Genomic DNA, 12,947 nt, shown 5'->3' on the forward strand with positions numbered 1-12,947 from the left:
AGGTTTATACAGTTTATCTGGGATATCAATTCAGTGCAGTGTAAATCAAATTTAAGAACAGTAAAAGTAAGGAAGCAACACAGCAGACAAAGCCACAGACAGCTGATAACACTGAAAATATAAAGGGAAGTAAAATATCTGGAAGTTGATTATGGGTTTAATTGTTTAGCATCCATACTATGCAAGTGCAGCAGGACCGGTAAAAGCAGGTAGAGTTTTCCTGATTTTGAAACTTTCACATTTTGTGTGTCATCAACTCAAATAATAGATGCCCCAGAGTATAACAACACACAGCTTTTGAGTTTGCAGACAGATTCCTGATTGAAGACCTTATTTGCAAGCTCTTTGAATCTACATAACACTTAGCACTACAATTCTAATGCTTGCTACTTATGGAGAAAAAAGCAGAACAAAGAGGGAAAAAGAAGGGAGGAGGATACTCTTTCCTTCCACACACTTTCTTGCAAGTGGGGAGGAAAGTGAGGAGTGTGATTTTTTTTTTTCATCCTTCCATTACAAAATAAAAACATTGTCGAAAACCTTTCTGTACTGCACTAAACTAGGAGGTACTTGATTTTTTTTTTTTACACCCTTTGATCAGCATATGCCCACTTTGCTGATCAGTGAATGTCTCCCATATTTACAGCCTATAGTTAAAGACCAGAAAAGCACATCTTAGTTATTCTTCGTATTTATAATCTGTAAGTAACTTTTATGATATCAGACCAATCAGACCAATATACAGTTGCAGCCCAATACATTTATTTTCAGAGAGAAGTATGCAACTTTAAATGACCTCAAGTAAGAGTTGTACATATAATTAAAGGCTAAATTTAGACCCATATATGTAGAAAATGTGTAATTTATAGTATAGAATATTGATTTACTGAACATCTGCTTAGTGCAACTTTTTCAAAAAATCAGAGGATTTCAGTGCACGTATTTCATAGGTTTTTTTTTAACATGGAACTGTATGTGAGCATTTAGCCACGTGAATCATTTTGACTTTAATTGAAACAATTTTATTCAGTTCCCTCAAGCTGTGCTGAAAATTCTCCTCCAGCAATTTCAAAGTGTTAGTTCAGAAAAACAGTTTGCTAGTCTCAGATGCTAAATATGTGCAACATCTTAAACACCTGATTACAGCCCCTTCTCCCCCTTCCCCCCTCACCAAATTATGCTTGTATAAGGTAAAGAAGTTAAGTTTTATGCCAAGTTTGAGGGAAACATAGAATAGAATTAATTTCAGCTTCTGAAAATTATGGTTTTAAAATAATTCTATCGGTACCTTAACTGCAGAAGCAGGGCAAAAGCAATCTAATGAAGTGTTGCTAGTGTGTTTGTAAGCAGAAAAAGCATGTAACTACATTTGTATGTTTTGCAGACAAAGGACTTGACAGATACCTTGATAGATAATATGTCATCCTTGACCAGCCATTCCATCAACAAACCGAAAGTTGCTTCTTCAAGTAGCTTCTCTTCTGTCCCATCGATGGGTGTTGGAATGGGATTTTTATCACCTGTTGACAGCACAAAGCGAAACGTAACAAATGGACTAAATACTAACATGGGATTTCAGACTTCTGGATTCAGCCTAGGGGCAGGTACTACAAACCAGAACTACTTTAGTAGTCCAAGCGCAACTGGAATGGCCATGATGAACATGGTACCAACTGCCAATATGCCAAACTACAGCCCTGTTAGTGCTACTTCTGGAATCTCACAGTCAACACCACACAATAGACCCCCAGACATGTCTGCTTTAGATGGTCTCTTTGGTCCTCAAAAACCCAAAGTTAGTATGAACCAGTTATCACAACAGAAACCAAACCAGTGGCTTACTCAATTTGTGCCCCCTCAAGCTTCCCCTGGTGCAAGCAGTTCTGTTTTGGGACCACAGATGAATGTTCTAGGACAACCTGGCTTTGGTATGCAGGGTAATCCTTTCTTTAACCCCCAGAACTTTGCACAGCCAACAAACACTATGACAAGCGGCAACTTAGCTAGCAATGACTTAAAAGATCTTTTTGGGTAAAATATCTTGCATTCTTTTTCAAAGATTGATAACATTTGAATGATGGGTAAGCTGATTAACATCTTTGTATGATTGGTAAAAATTTTACTTGGGGAAAATTTTCACCTAGCAAAATAAAAACTTGCACAGGAAAAAGATATTGTTTTCAGGCACCATGCAGGAGAATCTCATAATTGTCAGGTTGTTTTGTGCGATAATCTTGGTCCATTTCCCCCAACTTCAGGGCTTTAAGTCAGGATACATCAATCTGCATACATTCATTCATAAAAGCAGAAGCTAAATATTTAATAATCATTCAGAGATTCGTTCCACATAGCTTTTGGATTTGTGTGCAATTTTACTCCATAAATTGAACAAAACCGGTTAAGTTGTAAGAAGCTAATTTATATTGTTTAGTACCCTCACAATATGCAAGTTTCTGTTCAGTGTGTACTAAATCCTGATGTGGTGATTTAAATTTATTATGACACTGAGTTGTAATGTGACATACCGTGGACAGACTTAATTGTTGCACTGCATCCAGTTGTCGGGTTTTTTTAAGACACATTGAATGAAAATATCTCTAATCATATATGAGAGATGAAGGTTTTGAAGGGAAATATTTGGCTTTCACTTTCTTTTGTTAGAGAAGAAGAAAGACTAAACAGCAGAATGTTCAACAAGAGCAAAGTGATAATGGTGATCAGGGCTTACAAGGGGCGGGGGGGGGGGGGGAGAGAGCTCAGCTCCACACCCCTCCAAAAGGGGCAGGGCCTCGAGAGGAAGGGGCAGGGCAAGGGGCTAGCCCTACCTCCATGCAGCCTTGGCACTGCCTGGACTGCACCAAGCAGGAATCTGGCAGTGATTTAAAGGGGCCAGAGCTCCAACCGTTCTTGCTGCAAGGGTAGCAACCCAGAGCCCCAGGCTCATTTAAATTGCTGGGCTCCAGGGCAGCTGCCTTTTTACCCCCTGCCCTCTGGGCCTCCAGCCAGCAGCTTTGATGGTTGTCATTCTAATTCTCACTAAAACGGAATGGAGATTTTGGGTGTGAAGTTGTGATATTAACTCTAAGCAATATCCAGTTGACCCGGAAAACCACTACTCCAATAGTCATGCTAAATTATAACTTACTTTGTGATTTGTGATTTACAATTTTCAGCACCAGAGCACAAGCCATGCACCATTGATGCTAAGACTTTCTAAATCCTAGTGGGTAACTTAGTCGTTTATATATATTGTAAGTGAAATATTTCTGGCTTTTTAGTGGCAAAGACGATCTGCCTCAAAATTGGATATAGTTACATAGTGCATAGTTACATGGAAATATTTTGGATCATTTAATGTTTTCCATCTATATTAAAGGAGACTGAAGAGAGCGACACAAAACTAGTGCTGTGTGTAGTTATGTGAAAAAGCAGTCTGCCACAATTGCCTTGACTTAAAATGCACAATTATGCTCAGTTTTTTTTCTGTCAAACTCTTATGAAGGACAAATACATATGAAGTAAATTCTCAAAAGCAAGACTGTAAGCAGTAGAATATATTTGGTGACTAGATAACAATTTTAAATCCTTTTAATGCATTGCTCCAAAATTAATAAATTTGTCCAGAAAACTAAGCAGTAGTTTTTTCTGATTCCAAACAGGTAGATGTTTAGATTGTCCATGATAGTTTGTCCTCTGCTCTGTCAGTTACTGCTGTTTGGTTTTAACTCTTTCTTTCCTAGGACCTTCAGGAACTTTCTTACATAATATTTTGAGGACTATAGCTGGCTATTTGGACAAGGAAAGAACTAGTTAACTTTTTAAAACAGAAAACTTGTACTTTATTTTTCAAAGCCTTTCACAGATGAAATTGTTATTTTATTTGCTGCTTAAGAAACCAAAGGGCCTTATGCTGTAAATGTGACTTGTATTTTGTTGTTATATTTCCACAGTTTTAAGCTGTAAAAATATTAACTGTACCTTTTAAAAAACTGTGTATTATAGCTACTGCCTTAGTCCTTTTTTAAATATCTGGGACCACTGAATTTTTTTTAATGCACATTGTATGTGCTGTTGATATTCTCGGTGGATACTGTAGGTTACATTGAACTAGTGGCATAATTTAAACCCGATATGAAGACTGCTGAACATTTTAGTTGCATATATGGTTAATGACATTCTATACTGTAGGTGATTATGATGTCTTTTTTATATAAATCACCTTTTGCACATCTGATTTCTGAGATGTACTTTGTTGAAGAATTACCTAAGTCCGTATTCTCCTGACAATGTTTAAAATGACCACTATTCATATAGTTTATTGTAAAATTTCATATGCATGGTAGAGATGGACTCAAGCCAAAAAAATCTGTTCTGGATTTTGACTACTCCCATTTTCTTGACCTTCCTGCACATAGAGTTTGGAAACAGTCAGATTTAGGATTTTGCTTAAACCTATTAGAGAGAGGGGACAAATGCAACATTTGGAATTTTGGGTCCGTGGTCTCTAATTTAGATTGATTAAAACTGCAGGGTAGTTCTTTGTAAACTGTTTTTATGCCCTGACTTAAATAATTTGGAATTTCTTTTTCTGTGCAGCACTTTGATGCAGAATTTGTTTTCTCTGTGACACGAGGCATAGTTTCCAAATTCCTGAGCTGTGTGCCTTCACAGTGCTGCTTGGGTTGTGGCATCAGGGCTTGTTTATGAAGCTGACTCTGATATCTTCAGCTGCTGGTGCTCATCCCCAAGCCACAATGAGTGCTTGAACTGCAGACTGTAGTATAGCATATGGTCTAAGTTAATATAACTAGATCAGCAATAACATGTATATCTGGAATCCATAAGAGGTGTTAGGAAAAGGATAGGGGAAGAACACAGAGACAGATGTGTTACAGAAGATGGCCATGACCCAGGCCTGCCATTTTCCTAGGAATGAAGGACTTCCATGAGTTCACAGGTAAGTCAGGAAGATGGGTCACAGCTACACTACCTCTTTATTTTTGGTATCTGCTATTTTTTTCTGTCTGTGTATTTAATCCTCAAACAGAATGGAAGTTGCCTTGAACAATTAATGCAGGCTTTATATTTCTGCCCTTCTCTCTCAAATGAAATTAAAAAATGTGCCAACATTGCATGCATCACGTACAGTTGTTCATGTAACTCCCTGATACTGCACTTACACTTCTGTGGGCAGGCCTCTGTTGACCACAGTAGAGTTCTGTATGGGCCTGTTTCTTTTTACTGGAGAGCTGCAGTTCAAGTGTGCGATTCTCATTTGTTAGAACTGAAAACTGGAGCAGAAAAGGGGTGAAGTGAGCAAGTTCTCTTTTGATCCATTTCAATGCCACTTTTTTAGTGTAAAAGAACAAATATAGCCACTGGGGAAATATTGTCAGTTGTCATCATTGTCATCCTGTTCTGGCATGCAGTATACATTAGTGACTATAAGCCCAGTCTTAGGCTTCTTGTTCAGACCCTGTTGCATTCTAAAGTAGTGTTTCTCAACCAGTGGTACAAGTACCCTTAGGGGTACTTGAAAGAAGTCGGGGGGGGGGGGGGAGTCAACACAACTGAAATTTGGAGAAAACTGAATTTTTGTTTTAAGTTTTATAGCACTTAATTATTTTTGTACTTTTTACACTGAAAAATGTAATTTCCCGCCCAGCTACAGTTAAGTTGTTTAAACAGATGTGTTGTAATACTAGCAAAAATTGTGTGCCTGAAAACTATAGGTACTGGGGGTACTTATAATTTTTTTTAAAGGGGTACTTTATAAAAAAGAGGTTGAAAAACACTGCTCTAAAGCGTGGGTTCTCAAACTTCATCGCACCATGACCCCCTTCTGACAATAAAAATTACTAGCAACTCCTGAAAGGAGGACTGAAGCCTGAGCCAATGTCTGAGCCCCCACAACTCTGGGATAAGGGGCAAAGCCAAAATGCCACTGCCTCGGGCAGGGAAGCCGAAGGCTTTGGCTTCAGTGGGGGCCTGTAACCTGAACACCCTACCCCTGCCCAAAGCTGAAGCCCTCAGTCTTCAGTTCCAGGCAGTGAGGCTCAGGCTTCAGTGCTGGCCCCAGGCTTCAGCACATCTATGCCAACCCTGGCAACTCCATTAAAATGGGGTCGCAAGCCACTTTGGTGTCCTGACCCTCAGTTTGAAAACCTCTGTTCTAAGGTCTTTGGAGAACTATGTGAAAAATAAACAAAAATCAGTAAAACAAAAGAGCCTTTTAAATGGGACCCCAATATTTAATGGGGCTTAAAGAACATTCTTGGTTAGGGCTGGTAGAAAGTTGGCCTGGGCAAGTGTGCTGAGTGGGTACTATCGAACTGCTGACCCCTTTTCTAGGAGGGAGGGGGGAGAGGGAATACCTCCTGAATGGTATCTTTTTCAGGAACTCAACAGTGAAGGGAGGGAACAGAGCAGCTACTGCTACTGCTTGATCCATAAGGGTAGAGGATATGGAGCAGGGCAGCCTATGTGGAAGACCAAGGAAGTCTTGCATATGCAGAAGGATAGCATCCTCAAAGGAGCCTTGCAAAAAGGTGCTGAGCATCCATTATTATTGAAAAGAAAGGCAAATTTTATCTGGGGGTGGGTGGGTAGGGTCTCAATTGGCTATTGGCAGCACAGTTGGCTGTTGTGAAGGAGGAAAGATGTGGAAATGCCAACAAAACGTGTGACCTTGGAGTATCATAGTCTTGAGGGGTTTGACAGTACCGGTACTTTACACTGAGACTGAGCAGGCTTGGTCTTGGGACAAGTTAGGTGTCCGATATTTCATGCTCTGTATTGAAACACTTTAATGTCTTCCTAGCAACCTATGCTTTTGTGACATTATTGTGTTGGAGCTTTCTTAAATACTACATTTATCTTTTAAAGTAAAACAAGCATATGATGAGAGATGCATTTGATAATGATTTTGTATCCTGTTTTGTACGTACATGTATTTAGATGCCATAAAACCACTTGTTGTGGTTACATTTCCCAGTGAGAACAAAAATGAAATGAGAGTTTTTAGATTGAAGTCAGATTTCACCCATCTTCCATATAGAAAAGGAATGATTTTCTCTCTTATGATTTGTGTGTGTAACTGTGTTTAGTAGGCTTATATCTTCCTGAATTACCATAGAAATGGAAGAGGGTTTTTTCCTAAAGTAAGTTCATGAATACTTGCCCTGTCTTGGATTTGAAGTGATTTTTTTTTTTAGTTGATTGGCTTGTGCAGTTCAAGGTTAAAGAAATGCCCTGTAAAAATGTTTAATTATGTGCATAACTCTGTGTCCATTTTATGTTTGTTCTCTGCAGTGTGAGATGGTGCATTGTATTTCTGACAAATCTCTGTTTTGAAACAGCTTTCTGGATAAACTCTCCACACTATCTGGTTTGGAATAAGATTCTGCTTTTTACCTCTTTCCAGTAAGATTTGACTGGACATGGAAGTCACATGAAGCATTAGAGACTAAGATTAGTACCCCCAAGCTCCCTTATTGTCCTAGTCCTTGTATCATATTCAGCAGATTAAAGGGTCCATACATAAGTGCTAAAATTCAGGCAGTTCTAACCACTGTATAGATCTTCAGGCTTGAAGTTGTAAATCAAAACTGCTTTAATGTGGTATAGTGAACTCAAGCCTTGTGCAAGATATTTAATACAGTATTTAAGTTTGTCTAATTGTGCAGTGTATTTAGGAGTTTTATGTTTAGACTGTAAAGCATCACAATTTTCATGAAGTGTGTAAAATGTTACTATAGTGTCAGCTGTGGTTCATGATCAGCAGAACTGTCATAGCATGATATTATTGCATTTTGGTTTATTGGACATCACCGTTCTGGAACAACTTTTATTCTTGTATCAACTTTTAGACCAGTAATCTTAAAAACGCAAAATATACAATGAGAGTTTAAAGAAATTCATACCACTTTGTACTGTGAATGAAAATGTAGTTTTTGAAATCTGAATGAGGTTGCTTATTAAAATTAATGATTTTTTTCATATTTTCATGTTGGAAGTGAAAGTGAGTGTTTTTATTCCCAGCATTTTATAAAAGCAAGCAATGCTAACCTGCGTGGAAAGCTTTAATTGTCACACTTTATTGTTTGCACTGCCATTTGTCCAATAAGAAGGGCATAATACAACCACAAAATGAAGATTTGTCCTGGATTTGGTTTTCCTTTAAGTGGCTGCTTGCTGGGGCATCTGTGGATTTGAAGCACATGTTGCACACATGCTCATATGGACATCATGAAATACAGCAAAGAATCAAGAAGTATGAAGAATCACAGTCAATCTTTAGAAAACATTCTTGAATATTTAAAATTGGCATTTAATTTTTCTGTTTCTCCTTCCCTTCATGGCACAATAATAAAGGCCAAATTCGGTCTTCCAAATGCAAAATTTCTATTGATATTATTGCCCCTTTTGACCTGAGTAGTTAGTATTTGGGTCTTTGGAGATGATTCTTTTTGTTTCCAAGAAAAGTTAATGGAAGTCAGGTATTTGCATATATTCGTTATCAATAACAGGATTGCACCAACAAAGTCTTATTTTTCTGAATGCAGCAGAAACAAATAAGAGACCACTTGCTTGCTTACAGCTCTACGCCTCTTTGCAGCCAGCACATAGTCCAATAAACTCTCACACTGTGGCTTCCTCCCACGGTTTCCTCTAGATGTCTCCTGGGTTTTTTTGGTGGCTTTTTGCTTCTTATATATGTAATTCCTGGCTTTGCAATGTTACTTAGGGCTTGTCTACACGTATAGCTGCAACCACTGACTGTATATTGTTTTCAACTCCCATTAGAAAATATGCTTTATAGAAAGATAGTTAATCTTAAGAAGGAGAAAGCTTAAGGTCTGAATTTACCACAGGCTATAGGTATCTGCATGAGGAAAACTAACTAGCAATGGTCTATGCCAATGTTTCTCAACCTTTTTAAAAAAAAAAAAAAAAAAAAAAGTAAAAAGTATCACACACTCTTTCTCAGCCCTAAGGGTACTTGTACCACTGATTGAGAAACACTGGTTTATGTTACACAATTTCAGTCTATAATAATGCCATTGCTGAAAGTTGAAACCACAGAAATTCAGGTGGGAAATCAGCTATAAACGTTTAAGTGAGAGTAATTAACTATTGCAACAATTTGCCACGGTGGACTCTCCATCACGTAGTTTTTAAATTGAGATGAGATGCTTCTCTAAAGGATATGCTCTAGGAAATGTTTTGAGGGAGTTCTATGGCCAGTTGTGCAGGTAGTCAGTCTAATCAGCAGTTTTCAAACTGTGGGTTGTGATCCCATTTTAGTGGGGTTGCCAAGCCTGGTGTTAGACATTCCAGAGCCTGGCACTAAAACCCAAGGGCTTCAGCCCTGGGAAGGGGGTCTCAGGTTGTATGTCTCCCTCCCCCCTTCTCCCTTGCCACATCATACACACACACCTCAAAGTGTCAAAGCCGAAGGTCTTCAGCTCCATCTGGAAAAGTGGGGCTCAGGCTTGGAACCTCATTTGGGCAGCAGTGCTCAGGTGGGCTTCAGTTTCATCCTCTCCCCCCATGCACTTTTGGGGTTTGTGTAGTAATTTTCATTGTCAGAAGGGGGGGGGGGGAGTCACATGCAATGAAGTTTGAGAACCCCTAGACTAGACTATGATAATGGACCCTTCTGGCCCTAGAATCTATGGTCTAGTCCAGTGGTTCTCAACTGGCGGGTCAGTATCCCAGTTTAATGGGGTTGCCAGGGTTGGCCTAGATTTGCTGGCCCAGACTAGGCTTATCACTGGTGCCAAAGCCATAGGGTTTTCCCCCTGGGTAGCTGGATTCAAGTTACAGGCTTTCCTGCCTGGGCCAGAAGCCACTAGGGCTCCGTTTTTGTCTTTGACACCATCCCCACCCAGGGCAGCAGAGTTTGGGCTGGATCAGGCTGTGGTTCTCCCTCCCAGGGTTGTTAACTGACCTATCCACCAGTGTAGACATTGCTAAAATAACAAGATAATTCTTCAATCTAGCTACTGCCTCTCAAGGAAGGCGGGTTACCTAGGCCTTCAGGAGATAGTCTTTTGTTGACTTAGTGCTTTCATTGAAGCGCTACAGCTGTGCCACAGCATTTTAAGCATACAGAAGCCTAGAGCCTGAAAATAAATTCATTAAGGCTTGGCTGGTGAATTGTGACTAGAGTGAAGTGGACTGTACTTAAATCTTTATTACTCCAGGTTAAACCTAAGGTCTTCCAATCTGTGTTCGACTTGACTGATAAATCCTGTTGTTACAAAAATGCAGTTTGGATTGTCGCTGCAAATACATTCTGGGGAGCATTAGTCCCTGAAGAATGTACAAGTCTTTACCAGGAGATACTCATTTAGCCTTGCTGAGGAAAGTTCATGGTATGAAGCAGGAATGCTTGAGCCCAGTAGCTCAATGTAAGTGGCAAGTGAGGCTGTGTGGCTTACATTTAAGGAAGAGCAAGACCCCTTGGGGAGGGGGGGTAGCATACTAAAAGGGTTCCTCCAAGAGACTGTTCAAATGCTGGAGCATAGCCCAGATCCTGTGTCTGTGACACTTGAATGTTAGCTTTTCTGTTTAATTCAAATGTTTTTGATAGACTATAGTAAGTTTAGACCTTAACATAGGTTGTCAAAATTTGAAATTTAATTTTAAATAGGTTAATTTAAAAAAAAAAGTACTTTATCATTTTTTGATCTGCCTTCATCCCGTATTATTGTGAACTCCCTTAACAGAAAAGAACTAGTTTAAAACTTCTTTTGGAGAGTTTGAACTTGGCCAAGGAATAGTTTCTGAGCAGCACAAACAGAAGGCTCTGCAATGACTCCTAGATGCTTAAGGCTCTAGTCTGATTTCCTGCACAATCCAGACTACAGAATTTCACCCAGTGATTGTGTCAATTTTAATTTTGAGGTGAACTACAGCATATTTGTTAGCAAGACACTGAATTATAATCCTCCAATATAAACCATCTTTTTGTGCCAGGTTAGGACTCAAACCATACTTTCTCCCTGCAATGAAAATTCCTAACACTGGGACAACCCATACTTCCTTATGCAATAGCAGGTTTGGCGATTGTATTAGTGGATCACTGGTTTTCTTTTCTCTAGCATTCTAAGCATGGATGTTTTACAAGAGCTGTTGCAATTAAATATACTTTAAAAGACCCAGATCTGGAGTTGAAGTAATACAGTGAACTAAAGTAAAGGGTGGTGATAAAACATTCTGTTGACTTCCTGTATTTTCAAGTAGCAGCTATGAGTAGGTTTGCATTGAGTACTACTTGCATGAGGCAGGTCTAAACTATCAAGGATGGTCAGCTTAAGGTACACAATTCCAGGTACATAAATAATGTAGCCAAAGTCAACGTACCTTCAGCCAAGTTAGGGCACATGGTCCCCTGGCGAGGTTGATGAGAGAAATGCTCCTGTTGATTTCCCTTATTCCTCATGACAGCAAGGAATACCAGCACAGATGGAGGTGTCCTTAGTGTTCAATTTACCATGTACCTACTAGACCCACTAAATGGAACACCAGAAGATTGACCACCACAGCATCAATCTTCCTGGCAATATAGACATACCCTTAACATAACTTTTCTGATAATCATGGGCAGTTTTCAGTATAGAAGACTATTTTGATATAGAAACTGTAGGCAATTTTGAAGGTGCCAGAATAAGGTTACATTTTGGGTCACCTGAAAACAAAAGCTTTTCAAAAATGCCAAGACATGTTGCTTAATTATAGTTATTTAATCAGGGAAACAATGACAAGTTCTTTTTCAGAATGTTCTGTGACTTAAATAAAGAACAATAAAACTACCATAAGATGTCACTATAACCTAAACAATTAAGTGAGGATGCTGAACCTAATGCAGAATAGATTTTTTTTAATCCTATTCAGTGACTTTGTAGAAATTATTTTATCCAATCACTGTGGGTACGGCTACACTACACAGTTTTTCCAGTATCCCGGAAGAACTGTTCTGCATCCAGGGAATATATTTGCTCTCCTGCTTTTTTTTGCAGAAGTGCAAACGCACTCTTTCAGAAATCCCTGTATTCCTCATTTCTATGAGGAATAAGGGGGCTTTTGAAAGAGGGTTTTTTTCCCAACATTTGGCCCAGTCTAGATGGGCCAAATGTCGGAAAAGCCTCTTCCGACAAAAAAATTGAAAAAAGTGTCAGTGTAGCCGTACCCTAAGTCTTGTTCATTGGACTGAAAAGCGTCATGTTTTAAAATGTCATAGGAGAAAGGGTATGTGTATATTCATATGGAAAATATTGATCTGAATTTAAAAACTTTTTTGGCCTGCTATATCATCACTGTCCAGCTAACCTACTGTCTTGTAGGGAATTGCCAAACAACTTACAGAATTGCACAGATGATATATCTACAATGCATAGTTCTCTTGGCAGCACATAGAGGAACACGTACACGGGCAGCCACCCTAGCATAAGTATAAATAGCAGCATAGAAGCTAAGGCATAGTTTAGAGGAGTACCATAAAGACATTTATGAAGCCTGTGAGTACATACCTGTGTGTATATCTTACTCTCAGCCAAGCAGTGCCTCCATCTACACTGCTACTTTTAGCAGAGCTGTGTTTTGCTACCTCCCCACTACAGGAGCCTTTTCTATGGCAGGAAAAGACTTGAGCAGAGGCTCTGGTAGAGCAGATCTATTGAAGGCTTTCCCTGCTGCCTCAGCCCTTCAGTGATGTAAGCAGATGCGCACTGTAGTGTGGATACGTTTTGCTTTTCACTGGACCATGTAGCTAAACATACTCTACATGCTGCCACTACTGTTGGTGTGCAATTTTTTGTTCAATCTAACACAAAAAATTGAGGAACTTCTGACTCTCTCATGAAAATGTAGGCCTTTTTTTAGCAGTTTTACAGTATTTGCTCTGTATACTTGATCAAATGATAATGTCTTAAAATGGCTAT

At 39.1% G+C, this 12,947-nt stretch overlaps 1 protein-coding gene across 1 annotated transcript in view; it reads left to right on the forward strand.

Annotated features, from left to right (window-relative positions):
• SCYL2 (SCY1 like pseudokinase 2) overlaps positions 1–8,006 on the forward strand; it is a 54,917-nt gene extending 46,911 nt beyond the window's left edge. The window contains exon 18 of the mRNA XM_006125853.5: positions 1,385–8,006. Within this exon, the coding sequence (XP_006125915.1) occupies positions 1,385–2,035 (651 nt within the window). The 3' untranslated portion in view covers positions 2,036–8,006. The remainder of the gene's footprint in view (positions 1–1,384) is intronic.
• The last annotated feature ends 4,941 nt before the right edge of the window (positions 8,007–12,947 follow it).

Source organism: Pelodiscus sinensis, chromosome 1 (genome assembly GCF_052426305.1).
Source record: "Pelodiscus sinensis isolate ZL-2025 chromosome 1, ASM5242630v1, whole genome shotgun sequence".
Lineage (NCBI taxonomy): Eukaryota > Metazoa > Chordata > Testudines > Trionychidae > Pelodiscus > Pelodiscus sinensis.